A 19633-nucleotide genomic window follows, 5' to 3' on the forward strand; every position below is an offset into this window, starting at 1 on the left:
TCAAACAAAAGGGTTCAATGATGGAGCACATTGAGGACTTCCAAAAATTGAACATAAGGGTAAAAGATATTCCATAGGAGCATAGGATTGATGTGTTCACATGGACTTTAAAGGATAATATCCAACATGAGGCTCACCTTTGGGAACTTGATTCATTGGAGAAGGCATCCAGGTTAGCAAGAAAATTGAAAAGAAAAATTATGGCAACCAGGAAGCCTACCACTCACAACTATAAAGATGAAAGTGTCGCTTCCCCTAGCCTTCCACAACCTACAAGGTTGACACCACAACAATTGGAAGAAGAAAGAGAAAAATGGATTTCTTACAGTTGTGATAGCGAATACATTAAAGGTCATAAGTGTGCTGAGAAGAAATTATTCTACATGGATAATGAAAAGGAGGAAGAAAAGGAATAAGAAATGTAAAAATAAGAGGATATACTCCAGGAACAAGCCCTAGATAAATAAGAAATGAATCCGACCATATCTTGTAATGCATTGGATAGAATTACCACTCCTCAAACTATGAAGATAGAAGGACATATCAGGTATAAAAGGGTAATAGTGTCGATTGATTAGGGAAGTACCCATAATTTTATTCATGTAAGATAGCCAAGGAATTGAATTGTTTCCTATATCCAGCACCAGAGTGTCAAGTGATGGTTGCAAGTGGAGGAACCATAAATTGCTCTTGAAAGTGCCATAATATCAAGTTATTCATGGGATAATATGTATTTAATAGCCCAATGCTTTTCATTCCAATGGGTGGTGTTGATGTTGTGCTAGGAGTCCAATGGCTACAATCCTTGGGTACAATAGCTTTTAATTTTCAAGAACTTCTCATGAAATTTTTTGTGGAAGCAAAGGAAGTTGAATTAAGGGGTATTACAGGGAAACCAAGAAAGATAATCAGTTCTAATGGTATGAAAAAGCTCCTAAAGAAGGAGCAATGAGGAGTAATTGCACAATTATGTTCGCTAGAGGTTCCCACATCAAAATCATCTAATTCTCTAGATCTTCAAAAATTCTTGGACAATCATTCTAAGGTATTTGAGACTCCCAAAGGCCTCCCACCTATTCGTGATCATGATCATGCTATTCATTTAATTCTAGGAAGTGTTCCTCCAAACATCAGGTCGTACAGCTATCCCTATGCCCAAAAGAGTGAAATTGAATGTATGGTTGTAGAAATGCTAGAGGTTAGTATAATTCAACCTAGTCAAAGTTCTTTCTCTGCTTCAGTAGTATTAGTGCACAAGAAGGATGGATCATGGCGCATGTGTTCGCATTATATGGAGCTCAACAAGCTCACTATTAAAGATAAATTTCCCATTCCTGCCATTGATGAATTATTGGATGAATTGCATGGATCAATTTACTTCACCAAATAGGATATTCGTTCAGGATATCATCAAATCAGAATGAAGACTGAAGACATTCCGAAAACAACATGTAGAACTCATGAGGGTCATTATGAATTTTTGGTCATGCCTTTTGGCCTTACCAATGCACCTTCTACATTTCAAGGTTTGATGATTTCCATTTTCAAACCCTTCCTTAGAAAATTTGTGTTAGTATTTTTTGATGATATACTAATCTACAACAAGTCTTGGAAGGAATATGTTTAACATGTTGATAGGGTGCTCAAACTATTGAAGGAGAAACGATTAAATGCAAAAAGCTCCAAAAGTCTCTTTGGAGTACAAGAGGTGGAATAGTTGGGTCATATTATATCTCATGAAGGTGTTAAGGTAGACCCTAGAAAAATTAAAGCCATTAAGGAATGGAAGATCCCCATATCCATAAAGCATCTGCGAGGATTTCTTGGGTTGACAGGGTATTATCGCAAGTTTGTTAAGAATTATGGGAGAATAGCATCACCTCTAACAAAATTATTGAAGAAAGATCATTTTCATGGACTCCAGAAGCAACAAAGGCCTTCGAACATCTTAAAGAGGCAATGCGCCAAGCACCGGTCTTATCTACACCAGAATTCACAAAAACCTTTATTGTGGAATGCGATGCTTCAGGAAATGGAATTGGTGCTGTTTTAATGCAAGATAAAAGATCCATTGCTTTTGAAATTCATCCAATCAAAGGAAAGTATTTACACAAATCTATTTATGAGAAGGAAATGTTGGCAATACTACATGCACTTAAGAAATGGCGACCCTACCTAATGGGAAGACACTTCAAGGTATAAACAGTTCATGATAGTCTTAAATACCTTTTAGAACAAAGATTATCCTTTGAAGAGCAACAAAAATGGGTCACAAAGATGTTGGGTTATGACTTTTAAAACATCTACAAAAAAGGGAAGAAAAATGTTGTGGTAGATGCACTCTCAAGAAAGGATGAGGATGTGGAACCATTGTTGTGCGCCATTTCTATTATCCAACTAGATTTGATAAACGAAGCAAGGGATGAATGGAAGAATGACGAAGAAATGTGGGAACTCGTTCAAAAGCTACAACAAGATCCCAATACATCTGATACATTTAGCTGGAAAAATGATTCGTTATGGTACAAAGATCAATTATACCTATGTAAGAATTCCCAACTCAAACAAAAGATTCTTATGGAATTGCACACTTCTCCCTTAGGAGGGCACTTAGGATTTTTAAAAACTTACCATGGGGTTAAGAAGGAATTTTTTTGGGATGGCCTTAAATCGGATATTCAAAAACAAAATAAGGTTGAAATAATTAAGACCCCAGGGCTATTACAATCTTTTTCCATTCCAATCCAACATTGGGAGGAGGTTTCAATGGATTTTATCACAGGTTTACCCAAGTCCGAAGGAAAGAGTGTCATCATGGTGGTAGTTGATAGACTTACCAAGTATGCACACTTTTGTGGATTATTGCATCCATTTAAAGCTAGTACAGTTTCTACTGCATTTATGGAAACAATTCAAAAGCTACATGGAAACCCAAAGATTATTGTAAGCGACAGAGATCCCATTTTCATTGGAAATTTTTGGACATAATTATTTTCTTGTCTTGGTACTTAGTTAGCTCATAGCTCGTCTTATCATCCTCAATATGATGAGAAAACTGAGATAGTAAACAAATGTTTGGAAGGATGTATTCATTTCTTTGTATTTGATAAACAGATACAATGGGTCAAATGGTTGCCTCTGGCTGAATGGTGGTATAACACTTCCTTCCATACTACAGCAAAAATGACCCCATTTATGGCACTTTATGGATATCATCCACCATCCATCACATCATATTTAAGAGATAATTCTAAGTTTCAAGCAGTGGAACATCACATCGAGCATTAACAACAAGTTCTCCAACTCTTAAAGGATAACCTCACGTTGGCGCAAAATAGAATGAAACAATAGGCAAATCAACATTGCAGCGAAAGAAGTTTTAATGTAGGTGACTGGGTATTCCTACGGATACAACCATATAAAAAAATGTCCCTCAAACAAGCTAAGAAGGATAATAAATTATCACTAAAGTATTATGGTCTATACAAGGTGCTGCAAAATATTTGTACTATGGCATACAAATTGGAGCTTCCTACAGCTTTCCGAGTGCACCCAGTTTTCCATGTTTCATGTTTGAATAAGGTTATAGGTGAAAAGCTCCCAGTTCAAACAATATTGCTATAACTTGATGAGGAAGAAAAAATCATATTGGAACCGGAAGCAGTGATAGAAACAAGAACTCAACAGCTACGAAATCGATCAATTTCAGAGTATCTCATCAAGTGGAAGAACTTACCCACTAAAGATTCCACATGGGAGGATGAGACTTATATATAGAAGCATCCAGAACTACTCAAGTGTTGAGGAAAACACTTTTCAGAAGGAGAGGGGCACATTAGGTCCCCATAATACTAGTGATTCCCCCATTACTATTGTCATTGTATCCCTTATTGTTATTATTATGCCCCTATTGTCCCTATATTGTTATTAGTGTGCCCCATAGAAACCCACTATTGTTATTGTTGTGCCCTTATGTTATTACTGTTAGGTCGGCTTGATTATATTGTGACCCCTTAGACGCCTATATATAGAAGGGAGGTTTAGTCATTTGTATCATCCAAGAATTGTTCATTTGTGTAATGTAAAGGAGGTTTCCCCCTCGAAGAGGCTAAATTCTAAGGCATTGATCTATCTTTTCTATATTTTTGCGAGCTGGTTTCCTAACATACTCCAGGAACAAACCTTAGATAAAGAAGAAATCAATCTGACCATATATTGTAATGCATTGGCTGGGATTACCACTCCTCAAACTATCAAGATAGAAGGACATAGCAAGAAGAAAAAGGTAATAGTGTTAATTGATTCAGGAAGTACCCATAATTTTATTCATTGTAAGATAGCCAAGGAATTGAATTTCTTCCTATATCCAGCACCAAAATTTCAAGTGATGGTTGCAAGTGGAGGAACCATAAATTGCTCTAGAATGTGCCATAATATCAAGCTATCCATGGGAGAATATGTATTGAATAGCCCAATGCTTTCCATTCCAATGGGTGGTGCTGATGTTGTACTAGGAGTCCAATGGCTACAATCCTTGGGTACAATAGCTTTTAATTTTCAAGAAATTTTCCTGAAATTTTGTGTGGAAGGAAAGGAAGTTGAATTAAGGGGTATTGCAGGGAAACCAGGAAAGATAATCAGCTCTAACAGTATGAAAAAGCTTCTAAAGAAGGAACAATGAGGCGTAATTGCACAATTATGTTCGCTAGAGGTTCCCGCATCGAAATCATCTAATTCTCTAGATCTCCAAAAATTCTTGGACAATCATTCTAAGGTATTTGAGACTCCCAAAGGCCTCCCACCTATTCGTGATCATGATTGTGCTATTCATTTGATTCTAGGAAGTATTCCTCCAAACATCAGGTCATACAGATATCCCTATGCCCAAAGGAGTGAAATTGAATGTATGGTTGTAGAAATGCTAGAGGTTGGTATAATTCAACCTAGTCAAAGTTCTTTCTTTACTCCAATAGTATTGGTGCACAGGAAGGATGGATCATAGCGCATGTGTCCGGATTATATGGAGCTCAACAAGCTCACTATTAAAGATAAATTTCCCATTCATGTCATTGATGAATTATTGGATGAATTGCATGGATCAATTTACTTCACCAAATTGGATCTTTGTTCAGGATATCATCAAATCAGAATGAAGACTAAAGACATTCCGAAAACAACATTTAGAACTCATGAGGGTCATTATGAATTTTTGGTCATGCTTTTTGGCCTTACCAATGCACCTTCTACATTTCAAGGTTTGATGAATCCCATTTTCAAACCCTTCCCTAGAAAATTTGGGTTAGTATTTTTTGATGATATACTAATCTACAACAAGTCTTGGAAAGATCATGTTCAACATGTTGACAAGGTGCTCAAACTATTGAAGGAGAAACAATTATATGAAAAAATCTCCAAATGGTTCTTTGGAGTACAAGAGGTGGAATATCTGGGGTCATCTTGTATCTCATGAAGGTGTTAAGGTATGCCATAGAAAAATTAAATCCATTAAGGAATGGAAAACCCCCATATCCATAAAGAATCTGCGAGGATTTCTTGGGTTGACAGGGTATTATCACAAGTTTGTTAAGAATTATTGGAGAATAGCAGCACCTCTAACAAAATTATTGAAGAAAGATGCATTTTCATGGACTCCAAAAGCAATAAAGGCCTTCGAACATCTTAAAGAGGCAATGTGCCAAGCATCGGTTTTAGCTACGCAGGACTTCACAAAAACCTTTATTGTGGAATGTGATGCTTCAGGAAATGGAATTTGTGCTATTTAATGCAAGATGAAATACCCATTGCTTTCGAAATTCATTCAATCAAAGAAAAGTATTTACACAAATCTATTTATGAGAATGAAATGTTGGCAATATTACATGCACTTAAGAAATGGCGACCCTACCTAATGGGAAGACACTTCAAGGTAAAAACGAATCATGATAGTCTTAAATATTTTTTAGAACAAAGATTATCCTTTGAAGAGCAACAAAATGGGTCACAAAGATGTTGGGTTATGTCTTTGAAATCATCTACAAAAAATGGAAGAAAAATGTTGTGGCAAATGCACTCTGAAGAAAGGATGAGGATGTGGAAGCATTGTTGTGTGCCATTTCTATTATCCAACCAAATTGGATAAACAAGGCAAGGGATGAATCGAAGAATGACAAAGAAGTGTGGGCACTCATTCAAAATCTACAACAATATCCCAGTACATCTGATACATTTAGCTGGAAAAATGATTCGTTATGGTACAAAGATTGCTTATACCTATGTAAGAATTCCCAACTCGAACAAAAGATTCTTATGGAATTGCACACTTCTCCCTTAGGAGGGCACTCGGTATTTTTAAAAACTTACCACAGGGTTAAGAAGGAATTTTTTTGGGATGGCCTTAAATCGAATATTCAAAAGTTTGTGGCGGAATGTTTGGTTTGCCAACAAAATTAGGTTGAAACAATTAAGACCCCAGGTCTATTACAACCTTTATCCATTCCAAGCCAATGTTGGGATGAGGTTTCAATGGATTTTATCACATGTTTACCCAAGTCTAAAGGAAAGAGTGTCATCATGGTGGTAGTTGCCAGACTTACCAAGTATGCACACTTTTGTGCATTATCGCATCCATTTAAAGCCAATACAGTTTCTATTGCATTTATGGAAATAATTCAAAATCTACATGGAAACCCAAAGATTATTGTAAGCGACAAGGATCCCATTTTCACTAGAAATTTTTGGAGAGAATTATTTTCTTGTCTCAGTACTCAGTTAGCTCATAGTTCATCTTATCATCCTCAATATGATGGGAAAACTGAGATAGTAAACAAATTTTTGGAAGGATATCTTCGTTGCTTTGTATCTAATAAACAAAAACAATGGGTCAAATGGTTGCCTCCGGCTGAATGGTGGTATAACACTTCCTTCCATATTGCAGCAAAAATGACCCCATTTATGGCACTTTATGGATATCATCCACCATCCATCACATCATATTTAAGAGAAAATTATAAGGCTCAAGTAGTGGAACATCTTTTGGCTTATAGGGGCTTGACCCACGTTCAGAGTTAAGTTAGCCATAAAAATATTGGTACCACTGGCCCTTTCGGCAACAGTCTATGGAGCATGGACTGAGATCTCACCTGAAGTAGTATGGGAGGGTGCTAGAACTAGGTTTTCACACCCTGGAGATGTCTGATGAGTTCAAGTGGTCTGCGGTTTGACCTTGCACGCAAGTCGCTTCGCGCACTTTCCCGTACCTCGCACCCTGATATACTGCCTTCACGCAAACTTATTCGGGGGCTGAACGTTGTGCTTTTGCGTTACTACCCAAGACCTTACTGTTATTCCAATATTAGTTGATTATTTTAGCCTACTTGTGTGTTTTCAGTTATACTTAACAACATAAACCATTCATACTAGTGCACGCAGTAAATACACAGTATAGTTTCAAATTATATCAAACATGCATTAACTCAAGAACAAATAAACAGAATTATGATAAAACTTCTCTTTATTAATTCCTTATTTGGTTATAGACTCGACTCTGCCCTGCACACTCAACTGCAGGGGTTCGTGCACTCAGCTGCGGACTACTAGGCCTCTGCGCACTTAGCTGCAGAGCCTTCTCCTACTCTATGACCCAAAGACACACTTCACCTTACTTCCCTTGCTTCTATTCCTATCTCTCTCCTTTTCTCTTCCCTCTTTACACTTAGAGCCTCGCTCTATTTATACAATCTTATGGTCTGCGGACCATGGGTAGGTCTATCCAGCCGACATTACATTACAAAACTAGGGCGGACAACCCTATGACTCTATCATACTTTTCGCGCTCCGCGCCCACAATTTGCGGAGCTTTACAGCAAGGTTGGGTAAAAACTTGGGCTTTGAGCCCCAAAACATGCCTTGGGGGGGATTCCATGCCGAACAACATCACATCGAGCATCAACAACAAGTTCTCCAACTCTTAAAGGATAACCTCACGTTGGCACAGAATAGAATGAAACAACAGGCAGATCAACATCACAGTGAAAGAAGTTTTGATGTAGGTGATTGGGTATTCCTACGACTACAACCATATAAACAAATGACCCTCAAGCAAGCTAAGAAGGATAATAAATTATCACCAAATTATTATGGTCCGTACAAGGTGTTGCAAAATATTGGTACTATGGCATACAAATTGGAACTTCCTACAACTTCTCGAGTGCACCCAGTTTTCCATCTTTCATGTTTAAAGAAGGCTATAGGTGACAAGCTCCCAGTTCAAACAATATTGCCAGAACTTGAAGAGGAAGGAAAAATCATATTGGAACCGCAAGCAGTGATAGAAACAAGAACTCGATAGCTATGAAATCAATCAATTTCAGAGTATCTCATCAAGTGGAAGAACTTATTTGCTGAATATTCTACATGGGAGGATGAAAATTTTATACAGAAGCATCCAAAACTACTCAAGCATTGAGGACAACGTTTTTCGAAAGGAGAGGGGCATGTTAGGTCCCTGTAATACTAGTGATTTCCCATTACTATTGTCATTGTATCCCTTATGGCTGTTATTGTGCCCTTATTGTCCCCATATTGTTATTATTGTGCACCATATAAACCCATTATTGTTATTGTTGTGCCCTTATGTTATTAATTTTATGTCGGCTTGATTATATTGTGATCCCTTAGACTCCTATATATAGAAGGGAGGTTTAGTCATTTGTATCATCCAAGAATTGTTCATTTGTGTAATGTAAAAGAGGTTGTCCCCTCAAAGAAGTTGAATTCTAAAGTGTTGATCTATCTTTTCTATCTTTTTGTGAATTGGTTTCATAAAATCTTTCTACTCTTGTTTTCTTTAATATTTATTATATTGTTTTGTTACTTTTTCTCTTAGTGATTTGTGCAAATATTTTTTTATTATGATCTTTTAGTTGAAAATTTTACTTAATGTTTTTCCAATAATTTATCATCAAATATTAATATCTTTTTCGTTATTTAATTAGTTGATCCTCATTTTTTAAATAATTTGCCAAAATATTTTTATATCACTTTATTATTAAAATAGTATGAAATTTGATCATAATTCAAAAAAAAATCTAATTATTAAATAAAATCTTTTTCCAAATCCATAATTCCAAATTTTATATTAAATAATGAATTAATATTCTTCTCTTTCCTTTACTTTATTTTTATTAAAAAATAAAATCACATTAAAATTTAAAAACATTATTTCTCGAAAATCTTCGAAAGTGATTTATTAAATCTAAAAATTTGATGTGTAATCACTCATATTTTCTTGTAGTTACTTAATTACGCCGTAAGGCGTTTCCCTCTGAGATCGATCCCCCATTTTGCCTACGTGTCCTCCTCTGACGCCGTACGATGAAATGTTAGACGATTACAAACACCAGAACCGTCGATCAAAAATGTCACTGAGACGGTCGGGGTAATGAAGAGCGCGGAGTGCCAATCGCCATTCCACATACCGATATTTCTTCCTCTGTTACTCCGGTTTATTGTGTAAATAATATATTCTTCCACATTCTGCGCTGAAAATGGTGTCAAACGACAAGGCCTCCGTCACGAAGGAGCTCAACGATAAGCACAGAAAGGTAAAGCTTCAAGGTCTCATGTTTTTTCTTTGAATAGTTCCGAAAATGTAGTGTGGATTTTGATTTATCTGTAAATGGGCCGAAAGCCCTGGAATTTGCCATCTTATGAAGGATTAATCGGCTGGGTTTATTAGAAATCAAGTATTTTATTGTCGCCGACCGTAATTTTGAACGGTCTTTGTCGAATTTCGATAATTTAGGCCATAGATCTTCTCTTAGATTCCCGGTCTCGACGATCCTGGGCTCGAATTCTTCTTTTTTGGGAGTATTTCTGTTATCTAGGGCCTGAAATTGTGTTGTTAGGGTTTCTTCTCATTTAGGTTTGTTTCTGTCGATACGCGCACTTCCACGGAGATTGCTTTTGTGCCAAAGTAATCCGAATAATATTTCATTGGAATATTAGGTGGTCGTCGTCATCTTTTTAATTGTTGGTTTTGGGGAATGCATTTCCGCCATGAGTTGTCCCTTTGATCACCCGCGTGATCCGTCTCTCTTATGACTTTCTTCTTGGTTAGTTGGACGAGGATCAATTTAAGTCATAAACTTAATTTCAAGTGTAAGCGTGGTTGGGAAATTGACAACTTTTGACTGGAAAATTTGTTGGTCAAAATGTTGAGTTTATCGGAACGATTTCATGGCAAAAAATGTCGCTGGAGAGCGGGTTAAGTATACATCTCAGAAGCTGTGCCCTGACAGGATTTTTACACATTTTGGAATCTGATTCCTTTGGACAAAGCATGAAGAATTGTAAAGTTCCATTTTTAAGAAACGCTTCAGGTCATTCTTTTTTCTTTCAATGGAATCAATCAATTTTTATTTGCTAAGCGAAACAATTTTGTTCTGTTTTCATACGATTTTAAGGCAATTTCAATTCTTGTTCTTGGCAACTGTTTTAAGGCAATTTCAATTCTTGTTCTTGGCTCTTGACAAATACTTATACCTCTGGATTTTGAGTAGACCATACTCTTCAGATCATAAAAAAAAATACTTTTAACAAATACTTATGCTTCTGGATCTGGAGTGACTTACGTATTTAGAAAAATAAACTCTTAACTCATATTAACCAATCAGAAGCAAAATCAAAACCTATTCTGGGCGTACTCGAGTTTAGGGAATTCATGGAATAACATTTATATGTGTTTATTTATGAAATTTTAGAAACACATACTTCAGCCATTTCTGGCTTGTGGCATACCATACAACATCCATTTTTCTTTACAGTATGAAGCTTGATCGCCCTTCTCATAGCATAAACATCCATACATCATACTTCAGAAATCAGAAAGATTTATTTTTTGGAAATATGAATAATATTAGTTATCACTTGTGTTATTTGGGAATGTAGGTGAAATAATCACTATATACCAAGAAAACCATACCATTTTGAATTATCTCCTGTGATAAATGGTTGATAATGGTGTGTAAGAAGCGGAGTTTTAACTCTGCTGATGATTTACAGTAAGGAGTTAGGCTTTAACTCTTGACAAATACTCATACCTCTGGATGTTGAGTAGACCATACTCTTCAGATCATAAAAAAAATACTTTTAACAAATACTTATGCTTCTGGATCTGGAGTGACTTACGTATTTAGAAAAATAAACTCTTAACTCATATTAACCAATCAGAAGCAAAATCAAAACCTATTCTGGGCGTACTCGAGTTTAGGGAATTCGTGGAATAACATTTATATGTGTTTATTTTTGAAATTTTAGAAACACATACTTCAGCCATTTCTGGCTTGTGGCATACCATACAACATCCATTTTTCTTTACACTATGAAGCTTGATCGCCCTTCTCATAGCATAAACATCCATACATCATACTTCAGAAATCAGAAAGATTTATTTTTTGGAAATATGAATAATATTAGTTATCACTTGTGTTATTTGGGAATGTAGGTGAAATTATCACTATATACCAAGAAAACCATACCATTTTGAATTATCTGCTGTGATAAATGGTTGATAATGGTGTGTAAGAAGCTGAGTTTTAACTCTGCTGATGATTTACAGTAAGGAGTTAGGCTTTAACTCTTGACAAATACTTATACCTCTGGGTTAGGCTTTAACTCTTGACAAATACTTATACCTCTGGATGTTGAGTAGACCATACTCTTCAGATCATAAAAAAAAATACTTTTAACAAATACTTATGCTTCTGGATCTGGAGTGACTTACGTATTTAGAAAAATAAACTCTTAACTCATATTAACCAATCAGAAGCAAAATCAAAACCTATTCTGGGCGTACTCGAGTTTAGGGAATTCGTGGAATAACATTTATATGTGTTTATTTTTGAAATTTTAGAAACACATACTTCAGCCATTTCTGGCTTGTGGCATACCATACAACATCCATTTTTCTTTACAGTATGCAGGTCATTTCAAAAGTGTCTATTGCAGGAGTTGCTATTAAATCTATTGTGTTTCCTTGCAGATTTTATTAGATGACAGTCACTGGAATATAGCCACAGGAAAGCGTGTAGGCCTGCAAACTGTATTGGTAAGACTATATCTTTCTAAATGGGATATGAGGCTTTTGTAAGATCGTTTAATTGGTCCAATCTTCTCCAAATTCAATATTGGTGTTCACTGTCATCATCAGGTGTGAACTTCAGTCCGAACAAAGGAATCATGTTTTTCCCTTGAAAGTATTCACAACAACATTAGAGAAGCCCTGCCTGAGATATGGGAAGAAAAAGATGTAGAGAGCACCAAAAATGTTGTGCGTTCAAGACTAGCAAGTGCAACTATTGAAACTGTTGTCACTGCATAATCCATACCCTCATTGAATAAGGGAATGGTGGACTCGACTAATCCCTTTGGAGCGTTTGTCTCTGGTTAGAGGAAACTCCAATTATCGGTAGTCTTTAAGTTTAAGATTAAACCAGACCCTGTGCTGAAGAACTTGTTATTAAGCATGCCTGAGAGGAAAATTGTAAGATCATATGGATCCCTTCAAATTCTTTATATGATGATAACACATGATGAAGTCGTAGTTTTATTTGGAAATATATAAACATACTTCTCAACCTTTTGTAACTTTGTTGTGTAAAACAGATATTTACAAACAATGAAAAAGTTCATGTTAAAGGTCCTTAACAAGCTAGGGTTGGATGATTACTTTGAAGGCATAATATGCTTTGAGACACTTAACCCTCCTTCAGAAATTACTGAAAGCAATAACGACTTGGATATGCCCACTCATAACTCTACAACCCGGAAGGCACCCATAATTTGTAAGCCCTCAAAAGAGGCCATGAAGCAGGCTCTTCACCTTGCAAATGTTGATCCACAAAGAACGGTATGGGACTAAATATTTTGATGGCCATTTTCTTTCAGCTATCCCTCTTTTCATGAAAATGAATTATATAATCCATTAGCAATCAATATAGGTCTAAATTAAGATTGACTCATCTAGGTAAAATAGAAATTTTATACCAAACCTCCCTTGGTACACAAATAAGGATAGCTAGCATCTGTGCTTTGGCCCAGTGTGAGGGCCCAGGGTTATCTATATGTTTTTTAAAATGGCCATCTTGGCTAAGATCTGCTTTCAACAATTACCACAGAGAGTGGATACACCATCGATTATGTTAAAGACAAATGGATTGAAATGAAATACAAAACAAGGAAGCTTGATCGCCCTTCTCATAGCTTAAACATCCATACATCATACTTCAGAAATCAGAAAGATTTATTTTTTGGAAATATGAATAATATTAGTTATCACTTGTGTTATTTGGGAATGTAGGTGAAATTATCACTATATACCAAGAAAACCATACCATTTTGAATTATCTGTTGTGATAAATGGTTGATAATGGTGTGTAAGAAGCTGAGTTTTAACTCTGCTGATGATTTACAGTAAGGAGTTAGGCTTTAACTCTTGACAAATACTTATACCTCTGGATGTTGAGTAGACCATACTCTTCAGATCATAAAAAAAAATACTTTTAACAAATACTTATGCTTCTGGATCTGGAGTGACTTACGTATTTAGAAAAATAAACTCTTAACTCATATTAACCAATCAAAAGCAAAATCAAAACCTATTCTGGGCGTACTCGAGTTTAGGGAATTCGTGGAATAACATTTATATGTGTTTATTTTTGAAATTTTAGAAACACATACTTCAGCCATTTCTGGCTTGTGGCATACCATACAACATCCATTTTTCTTTACAGTATGCAGGTCATTTCAAAAGCGTCTATTGCAGGAGTTGCTATTAAATCTATTGGGTTTCCTTGCAGATTTTATTTGATGACAGTCACTGGAATATAGCCACAGGAAAGCGTGTAGGCCTGCAAACTGTATTGGTAAGACTATATCTTTCTAAATGGGATCTGAGGCTTTTGTAAGATCGTTTAATTGGTCCAATCTTCTCAAAATTCAATATTGGTGTTCACTGTCATCATCAGGTGTGAACTTCAGTCCGAACAAAGGAATCATGTTTTTCCCTTGAAAGTATTCACAACAAAATTAGAGAAGCCCTGCCTGAGATATGGGAAGAAAAAGATGTAGAGAGCACCAAAAATGTTGTGCGTTCAAGACTAGGAGTTTTAACTCTGCTGATGATTTACAGTAAGGAGTTAGGCTTTAACTCTTGACAAATACTTATACCTCTGGATGTTGAGTAGACCATACTCTTCAGATCATAAAAAAAAATACTTTTAACAAATACTTATGCTTCTGGATCTGGAGTGACTTACGTATTTAGAAAAATAAACTCTTAACTCATATTAACCAATCAAAAGCAAAATCAAAACCTATTCTGGGCGTACTCGAGTTTAGGGAATTCGTGGAATAACATTTATATGTGTTTATTTTTGAAATTTTAGAAACACATACTTCAGCCATTTCTGGCTTGTGGCATACCATACAACATCCATTTTTCTTTACAGTATGCAGGTCATTTCAAAAGCGTCTATTGCAGGAGTTGCTATTAAATCTATTGTGTTTCCTTGCAGATTTTATTTGATGACAGTCACTGGAATATAGCCACAGGAAAGCGTGTAGGCCTGCAAACTGTATTGGTAAGACTATATCTTTCTAAATGGGATCTGAGGCTTTTGTAAGATCGTTTAATTGGTCCAATCTTCTCAAAATTCAATATTGGTGTTCACTGTCATCATCAGGTGTGAACTTCAGTCCGAACAAAGGAATCATGTTTTTCCCTTGAAAGTATTCACAACAAAATTAGAGAAGCCCTGCCTGAGATATGGGAAGAAAAAGATGTAGAGAGCACCAAAAATGTTGTGCGTTCAAGACTAGCAAGTGCAACTATTGAAACTGTTGTCACTGCATAATCCATACCCTCATTGAATAAGGGAATGGTGGACTCGACTAATCCCTTTGGAGCGTTTGTCTCTGGTTAGAGGAAACTCCAATTATCGGTAGTCTTTAAGTTTAAGATTTAAGTTTAAGCTAAACAGTTTTTGATAAAAGAAAAATTACAATAAATTCCATTGATTTGACTTGCATTGTTTACGTTGTTTGGAATACCATATATTGCTTTTGGTAAAAAACAGTGTCTTTCTTCACCCACTGGAATCAAATATTTCTTATACAACTTTTTTCATGGAGGATTTCCATATGAGAATCTTAAACCAGACCCTGTGCTGAAGAACTTGTTATTAAGCATGCCTGAGAGGAAAATTGTAAGATCATATGCATCCCTTCAAATTCTTTATATGATGATAACACATGATGAAGTCGTAGTTTTATTTGGAAATATATAAACATACTTCTCAACCTTTTGTAACTTTGTTGTGTAAAACAGATATTTACAAACAATGAAAAAGTTCATGTTAAAGGTCCTTAACAAGCTAGGGTTGGATGATTACTTTGAAGGCATAATATGCTTTGAGACACTTAACCCTCCTTCAGAAATTACTGAAAGCAATAACGACTTGGATATGCCCACTCATAACTCTACAACCCGGAAGGCACCCATAATTTGTAAGCCCTCAAAAGAGGCCATGAAGCAGGCTCTTCACCTTGCAAATGTTGATCCACAAAGAACGGTATGGGACTAAATATTTTGATGGCCATTTTCTTTCAGCTATCCCTCTTTTCATGAAAATGAATTATATAATCCATTAGCAATCAATATAGGTCTAAATTAAGATTGACTCATCTAGGTAAAATAGAAATTTTATACCAAATCTCCCTTGGTACACAAATAAGGATAGCTAGCATCTGTGCTTTGGCCCAGTGTGAGGGCCCAGGGGTATCTATACGTTTTTTAAAATGGCCATCTTGGCTAAGATCTGATTTCAACAATTACCACAGAGAGTGGATACACCATCGCTTATGTTAAAGACAAATGGATTGAAATGAAATACAAAACAAGGAAGCTTGATCGCCCTAGGAAGCTTGAAATACAAAACAAGGAAGCTTGAAATGAAATACAAAACAAGGAAAGCCCCAGGTGTGATTACTTGTTAACATGTCTGAAGAAGTTCTATCTACAAGAATTTTAATTTGCGGCAATGGCCTGATATTAACCAAATGTATATTGATAACCGTTAACATTGAGGGAGCCCCATTGGCCTTAAGCTATACAGGCTGAGTTTATTTGGAACTGAAACTGCCCATAACGGGTTTATTCTATTATGCTTCTGTATAGATTCTGAGTTTTGTTTCTTGATTATTGAATATACTTAAATAGGATTTCATCCTTTAAATTATCACAGTTGAAAGGCACTTTGTCTATGGTTTATGCTATGCTCATAAGGAAAAATTAGTCTTCCATTTCTCTTGATTTAATGTAGTATAACTATCTTGTTTCTGAAATTTTCACCTTTTAATAAACATAACTCTGCTATTTTTCCTTCCAGTCACCGAGGGCAATGGAATGTCGTGGTGGCAAGTCTTCAGCCCAACCCACAGCATTTCAGTTCTTAATTCAAACTCACATAATCATTTTTATACTGGGACCGACTCTATGCTGGCTCACAAATTTTACGCACAATTTTTGGAACAGGATTTTATGGTCATGTTTTGGCTGCAAAACAAGCTGCTCAAGAAAATCATTCCCTGTTCTTTATTCTTGAAACTCCACATAGAGACGGTCAAGGTGGTGAATTAGGCACCAATAGTGAACATGATTCCAAGCAGGATGTACCAAATAAAAGTGCCATAAAACCCTTAGCAGAGATAGCTCAGGGCAGTGGCCTTTTGGGAAAAATGACACCATCACCAGGTGACATGGCTTCAAGTGTTCCCATGGGCTCACAGAGGCATATCTTGGCCAGTCCACTTCACTCTTCTGCCCTAAAGGCTTTAGCCTCATCGGCTTTCACATCGCAAAATTTATTGGCACTGGATTCGGGATCAAATTGTGCTTCCACTGCAAGTTCTGCCTCTTCTTCTGCAGGTTGTGACTTCCGTGATGTGGATCAAATTCCTGCGTTTGCACATTCTTTCTATTCCTTACTTGTAGATTTGCATGATATGTTTAACAATCTTCCTGCCCTAGAAAGGGCATTAGTTTGTGTTCGGAAGATGCTTCTTGAGGTGGAGAAAGGCAAAGAGGTGGATTGCGAAGTGTTATCTCATGTTAACAAGTTTCGGATTGCTGTTGAGGGACTCAGAGTTGCTCTGAATTCTAAGGCACGTAGTCCTCTTAAGCAAGAGCAAAAGCTCCCGAAAGATGCAGACTTCTATGAGCTTCCTTATGAAGACAAGTGCCATGCTCTGTTTGCCCAAGCCCTGAAAAGACAGGCTAAAGATTTTGGAACAGTAGTTGCAATTGTCGACGCCAGTAGCTTCGCTGGAATTAGAAGTTATTGGAATACTTCTTTGCCCCGAGACGTGGCCGACTTAGCTGACAATTGTTTTATATCTGATACTTTTGACGATGCTTCTGAAGGGGAAGATCCAAAGAGAAGAAATGTGCTTGGAGGAAAACCTGTAGTAGCAGTCGGTGCAGGAGCAGCAACTGTTGTGGGTGTAACCTCATTTTCAAAAATTGTTCCTGTTTCAACTATAGCGAAGATGGTCACCTTTAAAGTTCCTACTATTGTGAAATTTGGCCTACTGCAAACAAAGAGAACTGCAGCTGTTACCTTAGGAAAAGTTTTCACTCCTGCTAAACTTCTAGCTCCAGCTTCTAAGGGAATTATTCCTGGGAAAATAGGCTTTGGTTATGGAGTTCATGTTCCTGCTACTGCGAAGACAGCAGCTGCAGCAGAAAAGCTCCGAGCTGCAACTCACAGTGTTATAGCAGCTGCTGAACGGTCGAGCTTGTCAGCTATGAGAACAGCCTTTTATGGTATCATGCGTAAAAGACATGGAAAGGCAACTGGAGGTACTCCTTGGGTAAGCTTTGGTGGCAGCATTCTGGCTTGTACAGGGCTTTTAGCTTTCGGGGATGGGATAGAATGTGCTGTTGAATCTGCTCATGCAATGCCTACAATAGCCCGATTAGGACGTGGCCTTGAAAAGTTGCGACATGCATCCCAAGTTGTGCACCAGATGGATTCTGCACAGGCATGGGAAACAGTTTACAATTCATTGTATAATCTTCATAACAAGAAATGATCTGTCTGAACATATTCTTACTTAAGATTACCGTGAGACTGAAACAAAGCTTCGTTCTTTATTAAATGTGCACAAAATTCATACTCTAGGGCAAGCTATATCTATGGTCAGGTGGGGAAAGTGGAATAAAATGGCAGCAAGGGATTAAAGTTAATACTATTGCGGCAATGATTTCCAACCTTGGAGTCTATTAAATCTGTCAAATACTGTAAATATACGAGGCTCAGAATTGATTTTGAGAAAGCTTGAAGTGACAATAAACTTGTGTATACATGCTCTTGGAGGTTCTGAAACTAATGCAACAACAGATATAACTAGCATTTTTGGCCCTTGCGTATGTTACTTAAGAACATGCTGTGACATGTGGTGCGTCTGCTAAGGCAGAGATGTTTATGGTAATGGAGTGGCGCTTTTGGAATTACTTGCCACCTCTGGCAAGAAGTCTTTGGATCCATCGTTTTCTTGCTATGGGAATAGATGCAACATCATTGCTTGGGCATGCATGCTTGTTAACGAAGGTAGGGAACATGAGGTTTTCACCCCTGGCTTACGGGACACAGCGCCTCGTGAAGATCTCAAAATCACTTCACCTTGCTATAATGTGTCCTGTAGATATACTTTCGGCTTCTCCTTCACTGAGGCAACTTGTGAAGCGCTTAACACAATTACAACATCCTGCACTGAGCTAGTCATGGCCGTTCCATATTTTTTTCCGAGTATGGAATTCAAGGCTGAGAATCCAGTCCTTTCAATTCTAATACATCCAGTCTCCTGACCAAACTTGGGCTTAATTTTTTCAAATGATTGGAGCAGATGCTTTAAAGATATGAAAGCTCCTTCACCAGTTTCTTGAAAATCATTATACTTGGCGATGCTTACTGGCTATAGTACCTTGCACATGTAATGAATCAAAATTACGAGCAATCTACTCCTCCTGTTTGGTGTTACAGTTGCCACAGAGGGTTTCTTTTAGTGTTTTTATTCTCTTCCCAAAATGTCCATGTTTTTGAATTCCCAAAGAAAACATACCATAAGGGTGCAATTGTTCATAAGTTTATGTCCATCCCAGTTTGCCCCTTTATAAAATAATTAATAAATGAAAAGCTGCTAATCTTTTGGATACGTGAATGTCTCATATGGATGTGCTTCTACTGTTAAGCCTGTTGACCCATAGGCTTTTGGTCCTATTAAAATTTAAAACCCATACATATGAATTCTCAGCTTAGGAATTATGAGGTTGCATGACTAGATTTCTCTTTATTTGCATGCAAGCTGCATTGTCAAATTAAATGGATCAGTTGCATTGCTTAGTGAACTCTAATACTGTAGACAGTAATACTTAATTACAATTGTTGGAAATACTGAGAGATGGGGTTAATCAGTGTTTCATTACAATTAACAATTTTTTGCTTAGTGAACTCTAATACTGTAGACAGTAATACTTAATTACAATTGTTTGTTGGAAATACTGAGAGATGGGGTT

At 36.7% G+C, this 19633-nt stretch overlaps 2 protein-coding genes across 3 annotated transcripts; both read left to right on the top strand.

Annotated features, from left to right (window-relative positions):
* Positions 1–9545: 9545 nt before the first annotated feature.
* On the top strand, positions 9546–14681 carry LOC149149184 (uncharacterized). The gene is made up of 5 exons (XM_089442408.1): positions 9546–9602; positions 12041–12144; positions 12664–12907; positions 13857–13922; positions 14574–14681. The coding sequence occupies exons 1-5, from the start codon at positions 9546–9548 to the stop codon at positions 14679–14681; spliced, it is 579 nt and encodes a 192-aa protein (XP_089298534.1).
* Positions 9547–18443, top strand: LOC149149185 (uncharacterized). Of its 2 annotated transcripts, XM_089440747.1 has the most exons (3): positions 9547–9602; positions 14574–14639; positions 16446–18443. In XM_089440747.1, exon 3 carries the CDS (start codon positions 16795–16797, stop codon positions 18148–18150), a length of 1356 nt encoding a protein of 451 aa, XP_089296873.1. In that variant the 5' UTR covers positions 9547–9602; positions 14574–14639; positions 16446–16794; the 3' UTR covers positions 18151–18443. The 2 variants fall into 2 exon arrangements, with proteins under 2 accessions (XP_089296873.1, XP_089296872.1); XM_089440746.1 differs by lacking the exon at positions 9547–9602 and having other exon boundaries at positions 14572–14639; positions 14742–18443.
* Positions 18444–19633: the final 1190 nt, after the last annotated feature.

Source organism: Pinus tabuliformis, chromosome 9 (genome assembly GCF_031772625.1).
Source record: "Pinus tabuliformis cultivar Carrire ecotype Pingquan chromosome 9, CPIR1, whole genome shotgun sequence".
In the NCBI taxonomy this organism is placed as follows: domain Eukaryota; kingdom Viridiplantae; phylum Streptophyta; class Pinopsida; order Pinales; family Pinaceae; genus Pinus; species Pinus tabuliformis.

Bases quoted from the DNA above. Each gene is read 5' to 3' on its own strand.
- LOC149149185 (XM_089440747.1), top strand. From the start codon at position 16,795: ATGACACCATCACCAGGTGACATGGCTTCAAGTGTTCCCATGGGCTCA.
- LOC149149184 (XM_089442408.1), top strand. From the start codon at position 9,546: ATGGTGTCAAACGACAAGGCCTCCGTCACGAAGGAGCTCAACGATAAG. The intron at 9,603-12,040 runs GTAAAGCTTCAA...GTTTCCTTGCAG, and splicing joins TCAACGATAAGCACAGAAAG to ATTTTATTAGATGACAGTCA. The intron at 12,145-12,663 runs GTAAGATCGTTT...TGTGTAAAACAG, and splicing joins AAATGGGATATGAGGCTTTT to ATATTTACAAACAATGAAAA.